Genomic DNA, 24,192 nt, shown 5'->3' with positions numbered 1-24,192 from the left:
ACTTGACAAGCTGCTAAGAGGCGGCTCCTGTATTCCAGTGGCTCAAGCTGGAGTGGGGTCTATGTTGATCCCCATTACAAAGATCCTTCTGGCTGCCGTGCAGACATGTGAGCCCCACAAGGCACAGGTGCCCGCATGGCCTGCCCTCCAGGCTACCTGTGCCGCTGCCTCCCCAGACCCACCTGCCTTTTCTGAGCAGGTGCACGCCACCACCTTAGGTCTTAACTTCTATTCTTTTTGAGATTGACCCATTCTAGCACCAAAAGCTGCTGCTTTAACTTGCCTTTCCCTTGTGAGGAGCATGTCCAGAGCAGAAAAGCCAAGCTCCTCTGACTTTCCGTGGTGTTTTTGATTTTTGCCTGCAGTAGATACTGGTTGTGTGGAGCTGGGCGTGGAGTCCTGCCTGGCCCTCCTTCCCCCTGCTCCCACAACCCCCAGTACCCCCCCCCCCGGGCACCTGCACCCCGCTCGGGTCAGCCGCCAGCGTCTGTGCTCAGAGTATCCTGCGTGGGGACGGAGAGGCTGGTCTCTTTCTCATTTCCATTCGGGTTCCATGCCTAATTTAAGGAGGGGTGAAAAGTGTAAACAATTTTATGATGTCTCGCCATCCTTAAAATTCTGAAATTACTTTGGTCTTTGTTGGTCAGCAAACAAATTAATTTTCACTTGAAGAAACATCATTTTTAATGCCTTTCATTCTGGCCTGGCCTCATCCCATGGTCCAATTACTAAGGTAACTACCAACCAGCGAGGTTACCGTGGGAGCTGTAGATCAGAAATTGTTTACCAGACTTGCAGGCCTCAATTTATTCAAGCTTGCAGGCATCGATTTATGACACAGTTGATCATATTTTATTTTCCCAAATCTTCTCTCTCAAATTGATTTTTTTTTTTTTCAGAAGGTTTTTTAATACAGGTTTATTCACCTGGCTAATCCATTTATCTTCAGTTCCACCTGTAAAGGCGAGATCTCTGGGGTGATCTGTGAAAGGAAAGAGACATTCTCTCTGTGCCTCGCTCCCACCCTGACCCTTCCCGTGCAGGCACACACCCACACAGCCCACACGCTCACGTGCACACCCACTTGGACCCCCCCCCCACAGCTCCCACCCCTCACACGTGCAGCTGGTTGGCTAGAGCACTGGAAACCTCCCCTCCCTCCCTCCTGCTTCTGTTTCCTCTGCAACATTGGAGGATGGCACTATTTTCTCTTTAAAGTCCTTTCTGACTTGCAATCTTGAGAATCAAAGGGTTGAGGGCTGGAAGGGACAAGGAACTCGAGACCGGTCTCCCCATTTCATGGTTTGGGAAGCGGAGGCTCTTCCTACAAGGGATGGGACCCGCGGCCCGGCTGGTTGTGGCAATCATGGCAGGATAGGGATTGAGACGGGTTTCTGGATCCCATCTGCCCGCCCCCATCTCTCTCCCTGTGGCTTGGGGCTAATTCTCTCTCTTTCTTAGGAGCAGACAGGCTTTTAGTTGTAGAAGCAAAGACCCTCCTCCAGGGGCTCCCAGGCAAGTGGCCGCTGTGGCAGGTGTCCTTCTGTTGTTGCTGGAGTGATTGGTCTGGGGTGGGGGGGTGGAGAAGCAGGTAGAAGAAGCAGGTCTTGGAAAATAACATGAATGGCACGTGAGGATGTGGACAGGCTGTGTGCTCTCATGAAGGGCATTACCCGCAAAGAATCGGAAGTGTGACCCCAACGGTTCCAGGCTCCCTGAAGCTCAGGGGCACCAGGAGATGGGCTCCCCACTGTGAAAACAAATGTGGGGGAGCTTCTGTGTAAGATCAGCCTATGGATTTGCCTACGTGCATGGGTCCAAGGTGGGACTACCCGCCCCCCACCCCCCACCCCCGCCCAGGCGAGGAGCCCCCAGCCTTCCATATGTCCACACGGCAAAGCTAACAACTTGTTGACATTGGCCCAGCCAAAGGAGTAGCCCAGTCCAAATCATGCAGAAATGTTCCTGACCGTTCCGCCCGAGGCCCTCGGGAGCCAGAGCATGTTTGGTCTATTCCGATCCTGTCTCAGATGGGGCTGTCCCTCGGATACACGTCTGACCCTGTGTCTTCCTCTCCTGTTGCAGGGGACTTGTGGGACATGTGGTTTGCAAAGCAGGATGGGGCGGGGGGTGGGTGGTGAGCAGAAGTATTTGTTGTCACCAGAGGATCTTCACATTGTCCCCATGGCTGTCAAACCAGGCGTGATGTCACAGAGGGGATTTTGTCACACACTGGGGCTGAACTCTATCTCTTGCATCCTCTGTGTCAGCAGAGGTAAGATTGATGAGCCCCCTCAACCAGAAAAATGGCAGCCGTCAGAGCCCCCCCCACCCCCACCCCAGGCTCACTTAATTGTCACCAAGATGCCACTGTCCTCCCATTAACTTCCCAAAACCACTGGTTCTGAGACACTTGTTCATTGAGCTTCTCCCTCAAATCAGAGGGGGCAGAAACAGGAGTATAAATGCACAGAAGGCCTTGGCTGATGGACAGGCCCTCCTCTTCCTGAGTGTGGCTTGTTCTCTCGTTCGTATGACTTATGTGGTAAATACTGGGGGTGGCCCTCGGCCTGTGGGTTTGCAGAGTGCTAAGTGAGAAGAAAATGTGATCCTTCTCCGGAATAAACAGAGAGGTCATGGATGCCTCCAGGAGCCACTCAGCCCGGCCCACAGGATTACCAGAGACCATGTTTTTCGTAATCGAAGGATGCCTCTTTCCCGTCCCGGCTTGCTCGGAGTCCCAGGTCCGATCAGTAACGTGGCCACCTCTTGTACCTCTGCTGAAGCCCAGCAGGAGCCCATCCAAGGAAGGGACCGATGCACTAATCCCTCTCACTTGCAGTTGTCAGATAAATCTAGAAGACAATGAAATAAGCCAGACATCAAAGAACACCTACTGCGTGATACCACGTGTATTAGAAATCTGCAATAGTCAAACTCCCAGAAGCAAAGAGTAGAATGGTGGTTAGCAGGCGCTGGGGGACGGGGAAACAGGGAGGTGTTGTCAAAGGTTACAAAGTGTCCATTAAGCAAGATGATTAAATCCTGGAGAAATGCTCAATAGCAACCCATCCATAATTAACAATAGACTCTTTGACTAGATTGCTTGCTTTTTGGAGTCGAATGCTATGTCTTACGCTTTATTTATCCATCACATAAAAAAGGACATATTTCCGGGGCGCCTGGGTGGATCAGTTAAGTGTCTGCCTTCGGCTCAGGTCATGATCCCAGGGTCCTGGGATCGAGCCCCCATCAGGCTCCTTGCTCAGCAGGAAGCCTGCTTTCTCCCTCTGCCACTCCCCCGGCTTGTGCTCTCTCTCTGACAAATAAAATCTAAAACAAAACAAAACACCTATTCCTAGGCTTTGTTTCCTTGGTGACCCACCCCCCAATACAGAGACTGATGGCTGATCAGTTGCCCAGAACTCCTCGTAGGAAAATATGTATCTAGCCCAAATGGGCTCTATATAGCTGCTTTGCAGGGGTTGCAAACTGGCAGCCTGGGGTCATTTTTGGTCATTTGTTCTTTGGCCTGTATTGTCTTAGAAGCAAGGAGGCAGACCTGTGGCTCATACTTAGCTCCATTCGCACACTCACGTCACCTGTTGGGCCACAGCTGAGAGAATTCTAACACGGTGGTGGCAAAGACAGGTCAAAGAATCCACAGAGACAGATGGTGGGGCCCAGCTGTTGGGGCCCATTTTTACCCATGGAGAGGTTGTGACCATCAAGAGCTTTGACCTTCATTTTATCATTTCCTGTTTTCTTAGCATCCGTGATTGATGCTAAGTGGTGGCTTATGCCCCACCCCCAGGAGTGGGGGATGCTCAGTGAACACCCACCTTAACGTTGGAAGGAGAAGAACAAGAAAGCCAGTCAGTCCCCAGCTGTGACAAAAGCAACCATTTCAGGCCCATGAAAGGCATTCATTTGCGTCAGCAAATATTTACACTATTACTTTTCTCAGGCTGCCATAACGAAGTACCACAGGCTGGGTGGCATCCACAGCAGAAATTTATTTTCCCACAGCTCTGAAGGCTGGAAGTCCAAGATCGAGATGCCAGTAGGGTTGGTTTCCTGTGAGGTCTGTCTGTCTCTCTCTCTCTCTCTCTCTCTCTCTCTCTCTCTCTCTCGCTTGCAGACAGCCTCCCGTCTGGCATAAAAACCCATAGACCAGGGGGACAGAATCGAGAGCCTGGAAATTATGGGACGCCTATACAGTCAGCTGATCTTTGATAAGGGAGCCAGGAAGACCCAATGGGGAAGGGATAGTCTCCTCAATATATGGCATTGGGAAAACTGAGTACGTGCAAAACAAGGAAATTAGACTTTTATCTTCCACCATACACTAAAATCAATTCAAAATAGTTTAAAGACTGAAACATAAGACCTGAAGTGCTGAAGTTCCTAGAAGAAAACGGAGGGGACAAAAAGCACCTTGACATTGATCTGAGCGATGATTTTTTTGGGATATAATACAAAAAGCCCGGGCACCAAAAGCAAAAATGAACATGCAGGACTACATCAGACTAGAAAGCTTCTGCCTGGCAAGGGAAAGCGCCACCAACATGAAAAAGCAACCAACAGAATGGGACGGAATATTTGTGAGCCACATATGTGATCAAAGCCGATATCTGAAACATAAGGAACTCCTAAAACTCAACAGCATAAACACAAATAACCCGATTTAAAAATGCACAAAGAACCTGAACAGACCTTTCTCCAAAGAAGACCTGCAACAAACGGCCAACAGCTATATGAAAAAGTACTCCGCATCACTATCAGGAAAATGCAATTGAAAACCATCATGAAATATAACTTTACACCTATAAGGTGGCAATTATAAAAGTAAGTGTTGGCAAGGATGTGGAGAAAAGTGATCTCTTGTGCACTGTTGGTGGGAAGGTAAATTGGTGCATCCGCTATGAGAGATGGATGGAGGTTCCTTAAAAGATTAAAAATAGAACTACCCTATGATCCAGCAATCCCACTTCTGAGTATATATCCAAAGGGATTAAAATCAGGATTTTTTTTTTTTTAAGGATTTATTTAGAGAGAGAGCATGAGCGGAGGGAGGTGCAGAGAGAGAGGGACAAGCAGCCTCCGTGCTGAGCACGGAACCCGACACGAGGCTCGATCCCACCACCCTGAGATCATGACCTGAGCCAAATTCAAGAGCTGGATGCTTTAACCGAATGAGCCCACGCAAGTGCCACTAAACTCAGAATCTTGAAGAGCTGTCTGCACTGTCACACTCATTGCAATATTATTCACAATAGCCAAGACCTAAAAGGAAACTAACAGCCAATTGGTAGACAAATGGATGAAGAAAATACAGTATTTACCTGTAATGAACTATTATTTGGCTATAAAAAAGAAAGCTTGCCATTTGAGACAATATGGATAAGTCTAGAAGACAAGTGAAATAAGCCAGACGTCAAAGAACACCTACTACGTGATACCACGTGTATTAGATACCACGTGTATTAGAAATCTGTGATAGTCAAACTCCCAGAAGCAAAGAGTAGAATGGTGGTTAGCAGGCGCTGGGGGACGGGGAAACTGGGAGGTGTCGTCAAAGGCTACAAAGTGTCCATTATGCAGAAATGCTGAATGCTGGAGAATGCTGAATAGCAACCTGCCCATAATTAACAATCCAATTTAGTTTTAAGTATAAAATTTGTATACTTAAAACTTTGCTAAGAGGGTAGATGTCAAGTTTTCTTGTAAAAAAAAAAAAAAGTGGGCAGAAGCTTCTGGAGGTGAGGGGTTGGTTTATAGCCTAGATTCTGGTGATGGTTTCATAGGTGAATATTTATCTCAAACTTATCAGGTTGTATACATGAAACACATACAGCTTTTCGTATGTCCATCACACCTTAAAAAAGTAGGTTTTTAAAAAGGAAATTATATAATTAAAAAAATCAGAACTATCCTTGTGTATGTGTTCATAGAAATTTTGCTATGCAAATTTCTAGTTCCCCAATATAAGGAAATCATACACTGAAAAAAATCCAGTTACTCACAATTATGTCTTGACTAAGCATTTTGTCATTTTAAACTAGAATATTATATTACAAAAATAATTGTGTTGTGGCAATTGTTTTTGGTAACTGTAGTCTTCGGTATCAGCAGATACTGGGCAGATTTCAGCACAGCTCTTGGTACCATTTAAGAATAAAATAACTAGTCATGTCACTTTTCCTGTATCAACGTTGAAAGCCACAATGTAATAAACACCATGTTCTTGAATGGGGGAAAAAATTGAAGTAGTAAGAGAGTGAACCCCGTGGATATCTGGGGGCAGAGCTTTCCAAGTATAGGGAATAATAGCAAGTGCAAATGCCCTGAGGCAGGCACATGCCTGGCCTATTCCAGGAACAGTGGAGTCCATTGAGGCTAGACTGGAGTGAAAAGGGGAATTGTTTTAGGAGATGAAGGAGCTGGGGACAGGTGAGTGGGTGACAGTGGCTAGATTACCTGGGATCTCCTAGGCCTTTAGTCTGGGAGATGGGAAACCATTGGAGGGTTAGAGCAGAGAGTGACACGGCCCAACCTGAGGCTTAATGTGCTCTCTCTACCTTCCATGTTGAGAACAGACTGAGAGGAAGCAGAGGAAGCCAGAGCCTAGTGAGGAGGCTGATGTCATCCCAGTGAGATGTCAGAGGTCATGGTGGCTTGGCCCAGGGTCCTAGCAGTAGAGGCATACAGATGAATTAGGGATTGTCTGTTGTGCAAAACAGTCCCTTGCTCTCCTTCCTCTCCATGAATGTGATCTTGAATTTTACTGCTGAGATTTCTGGCCAGGAAGCCATAGGGACACACCCTTGAATCAGCTACATTTCTGCACAGCGGCACTGGGCACAAGGGGCTGTGTTAAGCGCCTGCAGCTCTTCCAGAAGGGAAGAGAGACAGGAGGACCCCCAGGTGGTGGCAGACAGGGCCCCTGCACCCCACACTGATTTCAGGTAGAAAGATCCCAGGCAACAGGGATACTGGGAGACTGTGAAGCTACACATGGATGGTGGTCAGGGGCAGCAGGTCTTCTCCCAGAACTTCTCAGGAGTTAGGAGATCCCAGCTAACCCCAGAGGGCTCATCACCTGGGGCTAATCTGCCTTCTGGAAGGAGCCTGCGGATCCCACCAGCCTGGTGCAACCAGCGCAGCTTCGACTCCAGCAATGATTAAATATTTGTCCTGCGAAGCTGGATCACATGACTCTCGGGTAAATGGCCTAACTCTTGCATAACTTGGATCATTAGGAGTGTGCACCTCCCTGGGGCCACGGACCAAAACACATAGTCAGAGACCACCTTCCCCCAGTTTGCCAACCTGGTCCTTCATCACATGTGCATAGTTGGGGCTGGCCTTCTTCTTGGCAGTGGTGCCAGGTGAGTGTGGAGCCTTGGGGAGAGGATTGCAGTAACTGTCTCATCGCTCCCAGCCCTCAGCCCCTCCCAATCCCAACTATGTCCCCTCGTTCCCCAGACCATCCCTGGAGGACAGACTTCATCCCTGTGCTCTGGCCCCATTCTGGAAATTACTGTTAGTGCTTCAACTCCTTAAGGCTTTGAGCCCTAAATCGGTGCGAAAGGGTTGAATTGTGGCTAATCCTTTCTGTTTTAGGGGGATGAGGATTCCGGTTTTGATGGAGGGAGGAACGTAGGGGCAGAGGGGTAAAGCCAATCGTGACAAGGGTGCCAAAGGAGAGGCTCTGGGGGCTAGTGGCATTAATTTTCTTAGTCGCGGCAGCCCTGAAGAATGGTTTCTGAGATGATACATACAGGATGTTTAAGGTATTTTAGGTGAAAGGGTCAGTAATCCCATTTTGAATCCATTCCTCTTCTCTGTGTACTTTGAGCCCCTCTGATGGGGATGCTCCCTGCTTGAGACTAGTAAGTACTTTGAGGGAAATAGAGAACTCTTTTAGGTATGATTATTTTTTAGGAACGCAAATGTAGATGCAGGATTTTTTTTTTTTTTTAAGAAATGGGTGTGCTTTTGAATGTGCTTCTAATATTCTCTGAGAAACAGGTAAATTAATTCTGCTTTGCTGCATGCATTCTTCCCACTGCCCACCAGAGGGCGCTCGACCATCCACTACGAGGAGTGGAGGGTCACTTAAACTCACCCAGAGCCTTCCCAGGCTTAGAGCCAAGTTAGAGCAGGGAATGGTTTGCTCTTTAGCGTCATTCAAAAGGAATGGCCGTGTAAAGGGTGTCAGGAGAAACTGCTGCCTGTTACTGGGGAAAATAAAAATACATTGCTATGAACCTATCGGGATTCTCAGTCCCAGTCTCTGCTGTCTCATTTGTGCGGATTCACACTCCCCAAGACAGCAACGGTGTACCTGGCTTTCCTATTCTTCAGCAGCCTTGGTTTTCACTTCTCCACACATTAAGGAATATTTGGGACCTTGTCACACCAGAGAAGGAGAGAGAAAAGTTTACAGGGTACCAGTTAGCGGGGACCTGAGGCCTGAGTCTGGCTCCAGGGAGGATGTAGAAATGTTGAAGTGGGAAATCCATAAACATCCCTCCTTAGGCTTCCCCTGCTTGCCCTCCCTAACCTTCACTAGCAGACAGCTCACCACCTCGTGTCTTCTGAACCACGTTGTTTCTTCCCCACATGGATTCAACTTTGCCAGGTACCCAGCAAGTGGCCATAAGAACGAGTCTGATTTCTAGACTCATTGGTATTTGTGAGAACAGAGTCATCGACAGTAAGTCAGCCTTCAGAGCAGGAAGTAGAAATGGCCAAAATACCCAACTGGAAACTTCAAAATTGACTAATATTGACAGTACCAGATATTCAAGTAACTTGTGTTAGCACAGAGCATATTTCATGGCATTAGGATGCAGTTCTACTCAATCAGTAGCTGGTGGAGTCCTAGAAGCTTCTCACTCAGGAAATACTCCCGCCAGAAATGGTGAATCTAATCAAGTCTTCAGACCTAACAGTTTGCGAGAAATACAGGGAAAGAGAACCAAGCTACACAACATCACAAGAAATCCAGAATGTGAAACATCCTGGTCTGTTCAGATAGTCCATGTTATGGCAGACTTCTAGAATATAGGATTGAAGAGACCAAATGTAACGAGTGAATCTTGATTGGATCCTGGCTTACAAAATAAAAACCATAAAAGCTTTTTTTTTTTCATGATGTGAGGCAACCTAGGGTGATGTAAGGAGGTGTGGGCCTCCACGGAGGCAAGGGATTTAGAGAATTTTCTCAAGGGTGACTGTGGTACTATAGTTCTGTAGGGAAATGTCCTGCCCTTAGGACAGACATGCTGAAGTATTTAGGAGTGAAGGTCACAATGACTACAACTTACTTATAAATGATTTGAGAGGCGGGCGGGGGGGGGAGTTAGGAAAAAGAAATACAGCAAAACCATTAACCATTTTTGAATCGAGGTGGTGAATGTAAGGATGGTCATAAGCTCTACATTTCTGTATGACCAACAGTTTTCAGAATAAAAAGTTGGAAGAAATGATGGTGATGATGGTGTCATTTCCTTTGGGTGGCAGACTCTCAAAATCACTGAGACCCCTTAGGTGTCCTTCATGAGACTATTCACCGATCATAAGAAAGGAAGGTGTCTTGTCTGGAACAGAGCCCTGCCCACAGCATTATTTAGCAGTGGATGACTATTGCTTTCTCTCTCTCCTCTCTTTTGTCTGAATCTCCCACTCCAGCAGGTAAAGTTAAGCCTTTATTGTCTTTCCAAATGCTTTGCAACCACAGCGTGAGGTGGTTTTGCAAAGATAACGCCAATCAAAGAGAAGATTGCTCTTGTGGCTGGTGGTAGACTTGGCAGCAAGCTGAGAGAGTGGGTGGTTATTTGCAGTGTTCTGTAGATTCAAAATGCTGTCTGATTATAAAAGGAAATCTATTCTTTGCCAGCCCTCTGTGAGCTGCGATGTTGTAGATTGTTTGCTTTTCCTTAAAGTATAAATATTCACGGTGGTCCATCAGCTACTCTGATTTTTAATTTTAATATGTTGTAGTCTATCTGTAAAATTCATTCCTTTATCTACCTACCCATCATCCACACATCTGTCCATCCAGCCCCTCAGCTACTAATGGGGAAGAGAGTTGTGGGGACTAGGGCAGGGGAAGAAGATATAATGCAACCCCAAACCACAATTTGTGATGTGATGGCAAGAATTGTGATGTGATGGCAAGAATTGTGATGTTCCGTGAAGGTGCAGAAAGGACAAAAGCCATGTCATCCCTCCATAGCAGTGTTTCTCAAACTTCAATAATTGTCCAAAGTTCATGATTTCTGCCCCATCTAAGGATCATTGTTAATTATAGGATTATCAATAGCTTCCCTTGGATCCATTCACTTAAAAAAAAAGCCTACTATGGCCTTGTACTAAACATTACTATCCCTAAAATTATAGTTTTGATGTGTTAATGATCTATTTTTTTCTGACCTATGAAAATAAATGTATAGCTATGGAATCATCTATATCTTGAATAACATGTATAGTCAGTGATACATGTTCCACACTAAATAGGAAGCCACCTTTCAAAGAAGGATTCGGGGGCAAATGGGTTGAACTAAAGATCTTGGCTCGTCTGTGCATGTGTATGAAACACATTACACATTTCAGCTAAACTTCATCCTTTTACCCCTTCCTTCTGTTAAGGCCTTCCTTTAGTAGTAAATCAGTGACCTAAAAGCATGGTACAATTAATTTCCCAGGGACCAAGCGAAGAATGGATTCAGTGAGTATTCTGATTAGAACGTGAACAGGAGCCCCGAGTACTCGTACAGCCCCCGTGTCTGACAGAATTGGGGCGCCTGGGTGGCTCAGTCGTTAAGCGTCTGCCTTCCGCTCAGGTCATGATCCCGGGGTCCTGGGATCGAGCCCCGCATCGGGCTCCCTGCTCGGCGGGAAGCCTGCTTCTCCCTCTCCCATTCTCCCTGCTTGTGCGCGCGCGCTCTCTCTCTCTCTGTCAAATCTTAAAAACAAACAAACAAAAAAAAGAATTCATTTTTTTGACGCCAATACCAGATATGCTCTAAAAATTTAGAATAATGAAGTGATTAAAAATGTTCTATAGGTAAGGTTTAGAGTCAGGTTTTTCTCAGTACTTCATATATTTTAATTTTTTGTTTTGTTTTCATGTCTCTTTATGTTTCCTTGGTTTACACATAAATTAAAAGGCACTAGACCAAAGCCTAACGTGGACAAGAAAAAAAAAAACCATTATTATTCTAAAGTGTTAATTGTGGCTACTGAGATTTTACTTTATTTTTTTCATTATGATAAATGCACTGTTTATTCCCCATACCCTATTTCACCCAGACTTCCCCTACCTACCTCCCCATCCCCAACCATCAGTTTGCTCCCTCTAGTTAAGAGTCTATTTCTTGGATTGTCTCTTTATTTTTCCTTTTGTTTGTTTCTTAAATTTCACATGAGTGAGATCATAGGGTATTTGTCTTTCTCTATTTCACTTAGCATTACACTCTCTAGCTTCATCCATGTTGTTGCAAATGGCAGGATTTCATTCTTTTTTATGGCTGAGTAATATTCCATTTAATAAATAACTAAAATATACACACACACCACATCTTCATCCATTCATCTACCGATGGGACACTGGGCTGCTTCTATAATCTGGCTCTTGTAAATAATGCTGCTATAAACATAAGGGTGTGTGTATCCCTTTGAATTAGTGTTTTTGTATTTGGGGGAAATAGCCAGTATGATTACTGGGATCGTAGGGTAGTTCTATTTTGAATTTTTTGAGGAACCTCCATACTGTTTTCCACTGTGGCTGCACCAGTTTGCATTGTCACCAACGGTGACACATCCTAGTCAACACTTGTGGCTTCTTCTGTTGTTGATTTTAGCCTTTCTGACAGGTGTGAGGTGGTATCTCATTGTGGTTTTGATTTGTGTTTCCCTGACGATCAGTAATGTTGAGCATCTTTTCATGTGTCTGTTGGCCATCTGGATATCTTTTTTGAAGAAATGTCTGCTCATGTGCTCTGCCCATTTTTAAATTGGATTATTTGCTTTTGGATGTTGAGTTTAGAAGTTCGTTATTGGCTATGTCATTTGCAGATTTCTTCTCCCATTCCATAGGTTGCCTTTCAGTTTTGTTGATTATTTTCTTTGCTGTGCAGAAGCTTTTTATTTTGATGTCATCCCAATAGTTTATTTTTGCTTGTGTCCCTTGCCTTGGGAGAGAGATCTAGAAAAATGTTGCTACGGTCGATGTCAGAGAAAGAACTGCCTGTGTTCTCTTCTAGAATTTTTATGGTTTCAGGTCTCACATTTAGGTCTTTAATCCATTTTGAGTTTATTTTTGTGTATGGTGTGAGAAAGGGGTCCAGTTTCATTCTTTTGCATGTAGCCATCCAGTGTTCCCAGCACCATGTTGAAGAGTACCTATTTCAGTCTTAAAGAAGTGGTGCCTTGAGGCTGCTTCATGTCCCTTGAAGTCAGTCATCCTTGTGTTTGTAATAAGCTACTTTCTTTCTGCAGAGCTGGGGGCACATAGGTTTTAAATTTACTTTAGTTGCTTCTGTCCTTCATTTGTCAAATACTTCTTGCATATCTACTACATCCAGGCATTGGATTGGCTGTTGGGGAGACCACGAAGGGAGAAACACATGGTCCCGGCCTCATGGAGCTTACTGTGTAGTGTCGGAGACACATTAATACGTCCTCTCCCAAATAAGTGGAAAATCACCCTGAGCAAGTGGTGTTTCAGCTGAGATCTGTGATAGGGGAGAAAAAGAAGGTTCCAAGCAAAGGAAATAACCAGTCGAAGGTCCCACCTTGCAATGGGATGGGGTGGGGTGGGAGAGCATCACACCTCAGAGGAATTACAAGAATGCAAGTGACTGCAGCCTGGGGCAGATGGGGCTGAACAGGTGCTGGCCCCGCCATGCCATTGGTCTTCATCCGAAGGGCTATGGGAAACCACTGAAGGGTTGGGCTCCTCAATAAACATTGAGGCCCTCCCAGCCATGAAGAGGAGGGACGTGGATATCAGGTACAGAAGCAACAGTACTCATAGAAACACCCCTAACATTAATTATGGGAAACCGAACTCTCCCCCCACTTCCCACCCTCCCATAAATAGCGTGGCTTACTGTCACTCATCTCGGTGAATGTTCTCACCATCCACCCAGTAGCTCAGGCCAAAAATCTAGGTGTCATCCATGATACCCCCTTTGTCTTCATACCCCTACCCCCATGTCTTATCAATGGCCCAGTCCTGTCCATTCTACCTCTTAAATATCTCTGCAATTCCTCCCCTTCGCCTTCTCCACCATTACCTTCATGCACCTGTCTCTTGCTCAGTGACTGCAATGGTTTCCCAAAGGCTCTCTTACTCTGGTGGCTTTTCAAAATACAAATCTGATCCGGTCACCACCCTGCCTCAAGTCCAGGGATCCAGGATTAATCTTGATTGGCCCTAGCCCATCATGGCAGCCTCATGCCACTTGCCCTTGATTGGTTCAGTTGTGGATGGACACCCAGTGACTCATCTGGGGTTACTGGAACTCGGGCATTCTTCTGGACAACTTCTGGATAAGGTGTTCTTGCTCTTTGGAAAAGACCGTTGGAAGAAAAGGATCCTTTTATTTTGCTAGGCATTATCACATTTGGTTGTGCCTCTGTCCCAAAGCCAAGGGTGCCACTCCCAGAGCCTGCCCTACCCTGTGAGATAAATCCCCTTGCTTTGGGATCGGGCCAGAGAGGTGCCAGGGGAGACCACCTGTGGCCAGAGAAAAGGATTTCCTGCTTGCCTTCCTCTTGGTATTGATTGAAACTAATAGCACAACAACATTCATAAGTGTATTCAGCCTGGACAAAAGGAAGTGGCTCAGGAGTGTTTTCGGCTAGGGGAGGAAGTTGGATTTCGGAACCAGCCCTGGGAATTAACGAGGAGAGTCTGGCTGGCTGCCTGCCATTCAAGGAGGTCATTTTACCAGGATTTCAAAAGGCAACCCAAAATGGAACAACCTGATCAGAAAATACTCCTCTGCTGAGGAGTGTAGGATACTGAGCCAGGTGCAGATTGGAAGGGCGTCCGGAGAGAAGGCACCATCGTAAGAAAAGCCTTGGCAGCGTGAAAGCCAAGAGCAGCCATCACAGAATGGGGCTGGAGACAGGCGTGGGAAATGAGGGGAACTTGGGAAGGGAGGCCAGCATAGGGTGTGCCTTGGAAGGTGGGCTGAGTTTAGATTGCTCTGCAGCCTGAACTGGCTTCCGTGGAAAACTTTTGAGCAGTAAAGGATTAGAAGTGGTGAAAGTGTTCTGGATCAGAGTGAGGGTTTGTGGGGTAAAAAGACAGGGTCGGGGGACCGGGAGCTATGTTGCCATGGAAGAGGTCCCCAAACTTCAGCGTGCACCAGAATCACCAGAGCAGCTTGTGACAGATGTAAATTCCTGCTGCTCACCGCCCCCCCGGATTCGGATTCTGTAGGTTGTCTGACTGGTACATTTTTTAAAAGCTGCTCTGGCAGCGCTACCGCCAAGCGCTGACAGAGCTGAGCTCCCACCATGCGCTCGTCCATTCTGTGACCGGGAACACCGCGTTTCTCAACGTGACATAAAACGTTCCAGTAGATTCCCTCGACCTGACAGCCACCCCGGCCCCTCCCGCTCTAGGCGGACAGAGGGGGCCCGACGAGGGGTTCTCGGGGCTCGGGGCGCTCCCACCGCCGGCCAAGCCGGCCCGCACGTCGCGCTCTCGGGGAAACCGACCCTGCCCTGGCCCTTCCCCGGCCGGGATCTGGAAAATCTGCACTGTCTCCCCAAATGGCCGCAGTGACCATGCACAAAGCTGTGGGCGGGCCTCTATGATGACTGACGGATGTCGTAACCAATTACGTTCAGGTCCTTGTTTGTTTCCTCCCCATCCCTCCCCCGGGGCCGAGACTTCCGTGACTGACAGTTCACTCTGGGCGCTGTTACGTAAGGGGAGGGTCTAGTGCTGCCCCCGCCCGAGCGGAGCAGATTTGATTGGCAGGGCGGAGTGCTGTCGTTCCCAACGCCTCCGGAAGAACGTCCTTGACGGACAGGTATGGGAGCCACTTGGCGCCGGGAGGCTGGGCGGAAGCGTCTGGGCCCAGGGGCGTGGGGCAGGGGGCGGGGCCCAACACTGAGAGCAGAGCAGGGCGGGGCGGGGAGCAGGCAGGGGCTGGGCTGGCGCTGCAGTCAGAGATGCTGTGGGGCCGCGACGGCGCTCAGCAGCTGGGAGCACTGCGTTGAAAACGCCGAGGTGAGGTGCACTGCCGGGCCGGCTAGGAGGGACGGGAGGGACGGGAGGGCCGTGGAGTCTCGGCCCGGCATTTGTCTGCCTTACCCGGCGCTCTCGATTCCGTAGCGACGGCGGCCGCGCTGGGACACGGGGGCGGGGCCGGGCACCTGTCCACGTTTGCAGGCACCTGCTGCGCTGGCGGTCGCGGGCCCTCGGCCGGCGTTGGGAGCTGTCGGGGTGCTGGGCCCGGAGGCCTGAGGGAGGGAGGCGGGCCCGACCGGCTCGCCCCGTCCGCGGCCCGCCCTCCCCGCCTCCGTCCTGCGCGCTGGTTGGTGGGGGGGGAGGAGGCGTCCTCGAGCCCTGGAGGCCCTCAGCACCCCACTGGAGGGGCTCGAGGGCCCGGGGCCGGCCTCGAGCCAGCTGCAAAGCAGGGACATGGCCCCTGCCTTGCCTCACCTCGAGACAGGTTTGTCCGGATTCCGTGCGTGTGTGGAGATGGATTTACGCCCCGGGCGAGGGTGCCGGTCCCGGCTGTCCGCAGCGAGTCGCCGGGCCAGGGTCGAGGCTGTTTTTTGTCCGTTCTCGGTGCCGTACTCTGTCTTCTCTTAACGTGGAGTTTAAGGCTGTTCGGGGTGATGTATTAAGTTAGTGCCTATTTAGGGGCCGTGGCACGTAGGAAAGCAGCACCCTTCTTGTAGGTTTTGGCTCAAGCCATGTTGAGATCATTTGTACGGGTCCACTGATTTCTGAGCTCTCTGTCATAAAGGAAGACCGTCCTGTTTGGTTTGTATGGCCGAACCAGCAGAAATTCTCAAATTGTGTCCTAGGGCTTCCTTCCATCTATGTCACCCTGTTGGAAAATGCTGAACCCAGTCTGGGTAGGCTAGACATCTAATAGACCGTGTAGTTATTCTCTAAAAGCGCGCTGGTTACTTCAGGTGATTATGACGCTACTGGAAACACAGGAAGCAGTAGAAACTACCTCCTGCTTAAAGAGAACAGGAACTGGGGGCAAGTTTGGATTCTTAAAGGCAAAGTTATAGACTCATTAGGTGTTAGACTTGGAAGGGACCATACAGGTGAATGAATCACTCCAGTAAATTTACATGGTGGTGAGCACTGTGTCCCAAGGGGAGGGGATCCTCTGTTAAGTCAGATGTGTCCTAGATGACAGTGGGTGCCGTACATTACTCTGGATCTGAAAACCAACATTTTCATTTGGGCCAAATGGGAACATGCCTGCACACATTTTTGATGTCCCAACCATTCTCCTCTGTGCTCTAGTCACCTTTAAAGGCAGATTTGTGGAGAGCTCTCAGCAATAAGTTGCTGTTTGTTGGCTGTAAGTCAACAGGTTAGTGGAAGAACCAGGAGCCTCATTCCTTTGATTTAATTACTGGGTGGCATTATGTCGTGGAAGCAAAATAGCAGTAATTGGCACAGGCGAGGTATGGGAGACTTGGTACCCACCTGCGGATATCATAGTCTTGTCATAAAACAAATTTTTGCTGTCAGGGACATTTGGTACAGGGTTCTCTAATGATTTGCTTCTTATGAATTTAGTAGAATGTTGCTAAGTTTTGACCCTTTTAACCTTCAGCCTTTTCGATGGGTGCAAGTAGGAATTCAGAGGAGCTCTGCTTTCCACATAACCGAGCCTGGGGAAAATCACCAGAGCAGAGAAGTTGTTCTTACAGCTTGGCTTGCTGCTTTTCCTCTGCCTCTTCCTCTGTATTTTTAGAAATGACCCACTGACTTTGTGACCTTTGAGGCATACTTTCTTGTCCACTACTTGAAGCTTTGCTGGGAGATGTGTTTGTGAAATGTCTCTGCACTCCTCTGTTGCGTTCATATGTACCGCTTGGCCACTCCTTCAGCGTCTGATTCTGTAGTTTCCACACATTAAGCAGAGAGAAAGACCATTTCTTGGGGATGATCCTGCCAGGACCCAGTTATCCCTCTCTAGCTTACCTGCTCTGCCTTCTCTCTGTTATGTCTCTGGCTACTAGTTTTGCTGGGGAGAATAATTTTAAGACACAAATCAGCCCCTTGGCTCTTTAATTCCTGTAACCCTGAACAGTGACAGACCTTTTGTGTATGTGGGGACAGTGCATCCTGCACCCGGCTTTCCCTATAATCGAATGCCTACATATTATGCTAGTAGCAACTCTTGTAGTCTGTCCATATCTTCTGCATTTCTGGCACCGAAGCTGAACTGTGTCACTGAATATTCTGAATCCTGGCCAAGGATTCATTACACAGATTCCTGTAGGCATTTAAAGGTGGGAAAGAAATTGGATTCAGAAGAGGGAGGGGGTATTGAAAGGAAACTTTCTGAACACTTTTCCCCCTAATTTTTATAGCTATATATTATATAACGTTATGCTGAATTTCTATTTAGAGTGTCAGATTTAGTTCTTAACTATCTTGGAAATCTTAACTGTTGATGTTGGTATGTTTCTATGTTTTCCCATCTCATTTTTAGGTAAAGTGACTTCTGAGGACAGAAGAGTTTGATGACGCAGACCACTGAATTTCTTTGTTTGGAGTCCACGTTATGAACCCTTTCTGGAGCATGTCTGCAAGCTCTGTCCGCAAAGTAGGTATAGTTAATAAATTTAGTGAGGAAACCCATTTGAGTCAAAGTAGAGGTCAAAAATAATTCATTCCAAGGTTGCCTATAATCTTAACAAAATTAGCTGGCTTTGCTTATTAGTTTTTTTTTAAGTTTATTTTTTTTTTAGTAATCTCTATACCCAACATGGGGCTCGAACTCACAACCCTGAGATCAAGAATCTTCCGATGGAGCCAGCCAGGCACCCCTAGGTTTTACTTTTGAGAAATAATTATTTTGCTGATTAAAGTTAGTTTCTGAGACTGAGATAGCATCTCAAATAGAAATCATCCTGGTAATTACAATTCTAAGATTATTTTTTAGGGTACATTTACACATGATGAAATTTGTGACACGTTATTGTAGTAGTCTTTTTACTAATTTGTAAGATTCCACAGTCAGAGAAGCTTTGAGAAAGACCAGTCCAATGTGGCCAACTCAGACTTGAGGGCACTGGTTTCATTTTTCCAAACAAAATGTCCATTTTTAAATTGCAAAGACAGTACGTTTTAGGAAAGCTTAAAAAATGCAGACAAAAAGAGAATGAATATAACCCCTAACTCCACGTCTAAGAGACTACTGCCAGGAATCATCTTTTTTCCTCTGCACATGATATCCATTTTTAATGCAGGTAATTTAAACAGCCTTTGGCTGTACTTGAGCCAAGGAAGTGCCTGTGAGGTGGTGGTTTCATCTCTGACTCATGTAGACCTTTGTCCCTGACTCAGGCTGACTGACAGTCTGTGCTTGGGAGAGTCCAAATGTGGATCATCTCTATCAGGGACAAGATCAGAATCAGAGCAGCACAAGTGAGAACGTAACTTCATTCATTGTTTCTAAGCGAGGTGCTCACGCCAGGTGGTGGCTATTTGGGAGTCACCTCTACTCTTGGTTTTGAGCTGCTTCACACCTGACCTTCTACAGCACGTAGGAGCCAAACGACTCTTCTTGTACAGTTGTCTAATTGCTGAGTAACCCCTTGCCCTCTTTTAGGGGTCACCAGAGGAAACCATTTCTTTCTCTGTTTCGTGTACATCCTGTAAATATTGGCGTTGTTTTTGTGGGATGTAGCTTTAAAATTTTTTCCTGTTGCTTTAGTCTTCCTTCAGCTTTGTTCTCTTTCCAATGGCCTGCCTACTCAGAGGACTTTCAAGTTCTCTTGGTCGTGGTGCTAGAACGTCCTTGTGAAAGTCATTCCAGCTTTTAGGTCAGGGATAAGCGTACGTCACATGTACTCTCTTGATTTAAGAATCATGCTAACAAATGTTCTCACCACTTCATCCTGAATAGCGATCTGACGGTGAAGAGAAGGCGTTAGCAGGGGACGTGATAACCAGCCCTCCACGTGCTGCCCCGAAGAAACAGCTGCCTTGTATTCCCAAAAACGCTCTGCCCATAACTAAGCCTACGTCCCCCGCCCCGGCAGCACAGTCAACAAATGGCACACATGCTTCTTACGGACCCTTCTACCTGGAATACTCTCTTCTTGCAGAATTGTAAGTGCTTAAACTATCTGGTTAGATTCTGACTGACCTTTGAAGGTGAAAAATGAGATTTATTCTGGTGCACTCCGTAAATGCCTGTGTCGTTCAATCTTAAAGCTCAAATGCATCCCCCTCCAATATCAGGTGGATAAGATTTGAAGGCAAACATGGGCTTGCATTTCCGTGTCTGTTTTGGAGAGCAAGAAGAAGAGACGAAGACTAAGCACCTAAAGTCAGTCAGGAATGGAGTAATTTTGGTGTTCCTTTATATGAGGTGAGGAAGTCCCCTCCTGAGGGGGTGCTTGTGGAGAGCGGGACAGTGGGAGGTAGTAATCTGTCCCCTCTTGGGTCAGACCCAGCTGGAGGCTTGTGCTCTCCTGTGGTGCCCACCTTCTAAGAGGTGACAGCCCGAGGAGAGGGTCCAATAGGCCAAGGTCAGGAAGCCAGACCTCAGGAGCCAACAGTCGAAGGAACCGGAACCGCCGACTCAGAGAAGAGACCACGTAGGAGGTACTTATTAAAGCTGCCCTCGTGTATTTGAAGGTCTGTCATTACAAAGGGGATTGGACTCCTGCCTTGTGACCCACAGAGGCAGAAGTAGGCAGTGACAGGGAAGTCACAAAGACTCGGGCTCCATGCAGGTGAGAACCGGACGAGTCCCAGCAGCTGAAAGTCAGACTGAAGTCGCCCGTGTCAGTAGTGGGAGGTGAGGAGCGTGCCCAGTGTGCCGGCCACGCTGACCGCAGGGGCTTGGGCAGTGTCGGGTTTGGTCCCGTGTTCCCGGGGCCCAAGTGTGGAGAATGAATTCTTAATTTCTGTCATCGTTAAGTTCCTTTGCACAGCATCCTCAAGTGTTCCCTCGCTGTACCCCTGTGGTAGCAGTGGTCCCTCCAACTTTATAGTGGAGGCCTTGTGTGTGAGGCTGGGCAGCGAGTTAGACAGGCTTCTATTGTGGCCCGAATCTGCTGTCTGTATTAGAACACAGACCGGCCTCCCTGTAGCAGATGCATCTGCTGCTGACATGCTGAATCTTAGTGACTTAAACACGGAGTAAAGGATTAAAAAAAAGTGTGATGGTAAATAGGTAATAAGAACAGACAACGAAGGTTCAACAAGTTGTTTCTCAATAAAATTCAGGCTTGGCAGGTTAAACATGTTTTAAGGCCCGAGGTCAGCATTGTTCCAGCTCCGGTCTCAGCCTTACTCCTTTAGGCACACCGTGATGAGGTCCCCAGAGAGCTGGTACCGCCTTTGTCCGCGCACTTGTCATCCCTTGCTGCAGGGCCCACAGAGGTCAGGCGCCCGGGTTGGGGGGTCACTTGAGAGGGAGAGCACAGGGGGAGCGCCTCACGCACATGTCTGCCTTCACCAAGAACGCTGCAGATGTGAACATGGCCCTCTGCCACATGGAGTAGTGTTCACACTTAAAATGACACCGAAGTGATGGCAGTTCCATGGAACTTTCATTCTTACTACCTAAAATTGTGCTTCAGGAGGCTTTTGAAAGTGTGTGGGTGCAATCTATTGTCTACAGTCACAAAAGCAAAAATTGTACACTCTCTTTTCCCTAAAATTTAATGTCCAGAATTTTAAATCCAGGTGCATTGTTCAGCATTACCTACTGGTTGGTTTCCAAGGTGATGTTTTGGGAAAGTTGATTTCTGGGAGGAAAACTTGATTCTTTGTGTATCCCTGCTTGGCTTGAATTTCTTTGTCCAGGGCCCTCTCTGCTTCCTGTTTCTCTGTGAGCTTCATCTGTAAAGCTGGGAAATGGGCGAGAGTCTGGGCCAGGTGAGGTGGTGAGGACTTGGCTTGTGTGTGAGCTGTTGGCTGCCCCTTGAGGGATTGGTCCTTCTCTCGTAAAGTGAGTGTAGGGTTGTTTGATCCGTATCTGTCATTTACATCCATACAATTTCATTATTCTGCTTCTGTTTTAGTACCTTGGTTGTGAAGCAGAAGCTACCAGGTGTCTATGTGCAGCCATCCTACCGCTCTGCATTAAGTAAGAAGGAGTCACTCTTAATTTCTCGCAGATTGGTTCCTCTAACACAAACTTGGGCCTTAATGGTTTCTTATTTTTTCCCACAGTGTGGTTTGGAGTCATATTCATACGGCACGGACTGTATCAAGATGGTGTGTTTAAGTTTACGGTTTACATCCCTGACAACTACCCAGATGGTGACTGCCCAGTAAGTAAGAAGTCAAGTCTGGCTTCACTTCTTGGGTCCGAGGAGGGCTTAAAGGGCTTGAAAGATTTCTTGGTTCTTTTCCTGAGCTCATGATTTTACGATTTCAGTTTCCCAAGCTCTGCACTACAGCAGAGCTCCGGGGGGCCCCCCACCCCGCCCCCGGCTGCAAAATTGAGTTTTACGGGAAAATGGTAGAAGCTGTCAAGTATCCCTCTTGAGGCAGCCCTTTGACTTAAAAAACACCGTGACTGCCTTGTCCTGAAGCTCCCTTTACACATGTCTGTATAGACCTGATAAGCTCCTTGCTTCCATTAAAGGACATGTCTCTCTTTAAATACAGCGCTTGGTGTTTGATATTCCCGTCTTTCACCCGCTAGTCGATCCCACCTCAGGTGAACTGGATGTGAAGAGAGCATTTGCAAAATGGAGGTTAGTAAATAAGGTTTACTTTGGGGACCTAAGTCAGCAAGAGGATGCTTCAGTGATCCTGCGTGTTTTTCTTTAGGCGGAACCATAATCACATTTGGCAAGTTTTAATGTACGCAAGGAGAGTTTTCTACAAGATTGATACATCAAGCCCCTTAAACCCAGAGGCTGCAGTGCTGTATGTTACTCTGCTTTGTCCTTTTAGATAAATTTGAAAATGCAGCTAAGTAGATTATGTTGGTAACTTTTTGCATTAAACTTTTCACACAGGTACGAAAAAGATGTTCAGCTTTTTAAAAGTAAAGTGGTTGACAGTGTTAAGATGTGCACTGCTCGTTTGTTTGACCAACCTAAAATAGAAGACCCCTATGCAATTAGGTAAGTGGTACATGATCTAGATAAACTGCACTTGCCAGCCTGTACTTCCATGTTCCAGGTGGTCTTAGAATGGGGGTTTAAAAGGAAAGTGTGTCATCTGTTAGCCTCCAACCTTTATAATTTGTTGGCAGCTCGCTTTCTGGTACCTCTCGGGTACCCCTTAAACAGAAAGCTGCATGTCGACTGGCATATTGTGCCTGGCAGCAAGCTGTTGAGTGACTTTGATTTTCTGAGGATCCTGGTAATGTGCACGTTCAAATGTCCACACTTTGCTTTTCAGTTGGCAGTTGCAGCTGGAGCCCCTCACACTGCCATATCCCCCCTCCCCCGACGTTCAGATTTGGGGAAGGGAGGGAGACTGAAGAGGGTGAAGAGTGTGTTACTTTAGCACTATGATACTTAATCTTAGATGCATCTGAAGGAGTACTGAGACCCAAGGAATTGTGGATTTAGCTCTCTGGGAGGTTGCGTGGGACAGTGGGTAAGAGCTTGGCCTCTGGGGATAGACGGGCTGGCCTTTGTCCTTACTGACTTGGGTAACCCAGAGCAATGACTTAATTTGACTGGCACACTTTCTTCATCTGTAAATAACAGTACTTCAGGGATGGTTGTGAGGCTGAAATGAGCTGACGCATGTAAGTGGTCTATAAGGGATAGTTACCCTGTGACAGAATCATCTAGAGTCACATCTAAAATTTACATGTTGACAACTGAGTATTGCTCCTTGTTAAGTTTTGTTTAGGGAATAAATGGATGCTCTACAAATTTAGTAAGCCAAAGCGGTTTTTTAATATTTTTCTCTTCCTTAAGCTTTTCTCCGTGGAATCCTTCTGTACATGATGAAGCCAGAGAGAAGATGCTGACTCAGAAGGTAAGTACATAACCATTTTCGAAATCGTTAGCTGTTTCCTTTCTGAAATGTCTTCATTGGAGACTACTATGTACAAATAACTTTTTGGGAAATGAGTTTGTACAGTGCCAACGTCTCCATCAGTCCTATTTTTAATGTCTGTTTTTGATTATGCCTAGAAGAAGCCTGAAGAACAGCACAATAAAAGTGTTCATGTTGCTGGCCTGTCATGGGTAAAGCCTGGTTCAGTACAACCTTTCAGTAAAGAAGAGAAAACAGTAGCGACTTAAGCGCTGGTGAATCTGGTGCACCGTGCACTTTCCTGCCGGACGCGGGCCTAGTTAGAGCTGACCGATGGCAAAGGACTGCCGGAAGAGTAAAACTGTGCGAACGAGGACTGGTATCAGTGTGTCCGTGTGTGCTTAGGTTCTAACAGCAAGTTTTGGAAACCTCTCTTTAAGTAATGCATTACTTCCGTCAGAAGTGTCTTTAGGGTGGTTATCTAGTTCAGTACTCCAAATTATTGGGGACCTCGAGGCTTAAGTATTTTTCTGAATATAATGCTAAAGGTAAGTGACATTCATTTAAACTAATAGAGTAGACAGAGTTCGGCACTCTCTAATGACCCTGGCATCTGTGGTTTCAGTTGTATATATGTTAGGGCGTGAAGAGAGGTAGAGAGAGAGCAGGTTCCATAGCTGATTAGTGCTTTTAAGTGGAAGATCATCTGAACCTCAGTCTTCAGCCTACTGTTTTACTGATTTACAGACTCCTGTCAATCACTGAGGTACACATTAGGTGAGTGAGAGGAAACCAGAACACTTGTTCATAGTTGTTTTTTTGTTTGTTTTTTTTAAAGAAAATTACTTAATACTGTATTTTTATGGCAGGAGGGAGAGTGTTAAAACGGTTTCTAATGAAGTCAGATATTTAAATGATGAATGACTAATGTGTTTTGTAGAGACAAAATAAACCAATAAATGATTGTTCTTTGTCATTTATGCAGGAAA

At 46.8% G+C, this 24,192-nt stretch overlaps 1 protein-coding gene and 1 long non-coding RNA gene across 4 annotated transcripts; one reads left to right on the top strand and one right to left on the bottom strand.

Annotated features, from left to right (window-relative positions):
* Positions 1 to 861: 861 nt before the first annotated feature.
* On the bottom strand, positions 862 to 15,478 carry LOC148163152 (uncharacterized). The gene is made up of 3 exons (XR_015769113.1): positions 15,347 to 15,478; positions 2,680 to 2,855; positions 862 to 982 (listed from the first exon to the last, which is right to left on the bottom strand). It is a non-coding gene; the product is annotated as an uncharacterized LOC148163152 (long non-coding RNA).
* On the top strand, positions 15,158 to 24,167 carry AKTIP (AKT interacting protein). 3 transcript variants are annotated; one of them, XM_028091591.2, is made up of 10 exons: positions 15,158 to 15,262; positions 17,727 to 17,840; positions 19,146 to 19,351; positions 21,277 to 21,341; positions 21,428 to 21,528; positions 21,869 to 21,957; positions 22,034 to 22,132; positions 22,225 to 22,332; positions 23,143 to 23,203; positions 23,365 to 24,167. In XM_028091591.2, exons 2-10 carry the CDS (start codon positions 17,799 to 17,801, stop codon positions 23,470 to 23,472), a joined length of 879 nt encoding a protein of 292 aa, XP_027947392.1. In that variant the 5' UTR covers positions 15,158 to 15,262; positions 17,727 to 17,798; the 3' UTR covers positions 23,473 to 24,167. The 3 variants fall into 3 exon arrangements, with proteins under 3 accessions (XP_027947392.1, XP_027947372.1, XP_027947382.1); XM_028091571.2 differs by having other exon boundaries at positions 23,362 to 24,167; XM_028091581.2 differs by lacking the exon at positions 15,158 to 15,262 and adding an exon at positions 15,611 to 15,707 and having other exon boundaries at positions 23,362 to 24,167.
* Positions 24,168 to 24,192: the final 25 nt, after the last annotated feature.

This window comes from Eumetopias jubatus, unplaced genomic scaffold, assembly GCF_037043125.1.
Source record: "Eumetopias jubatus isolate StellerSeaLion01/CBP00866 unplaced genomic scaffold, mEumJub1_p1.0 scaffold_10, whole genome shotgun sequence".
Lineage (NCBI taxonomy): Eukaryota > Metazoa > Chordata > Mammalia > Carnivora > Otariidae > Eumetopias > Eumetopias jubatus.
This window is presented reverse-complemented; position numbering and strand designations above follow the sequence as displayed.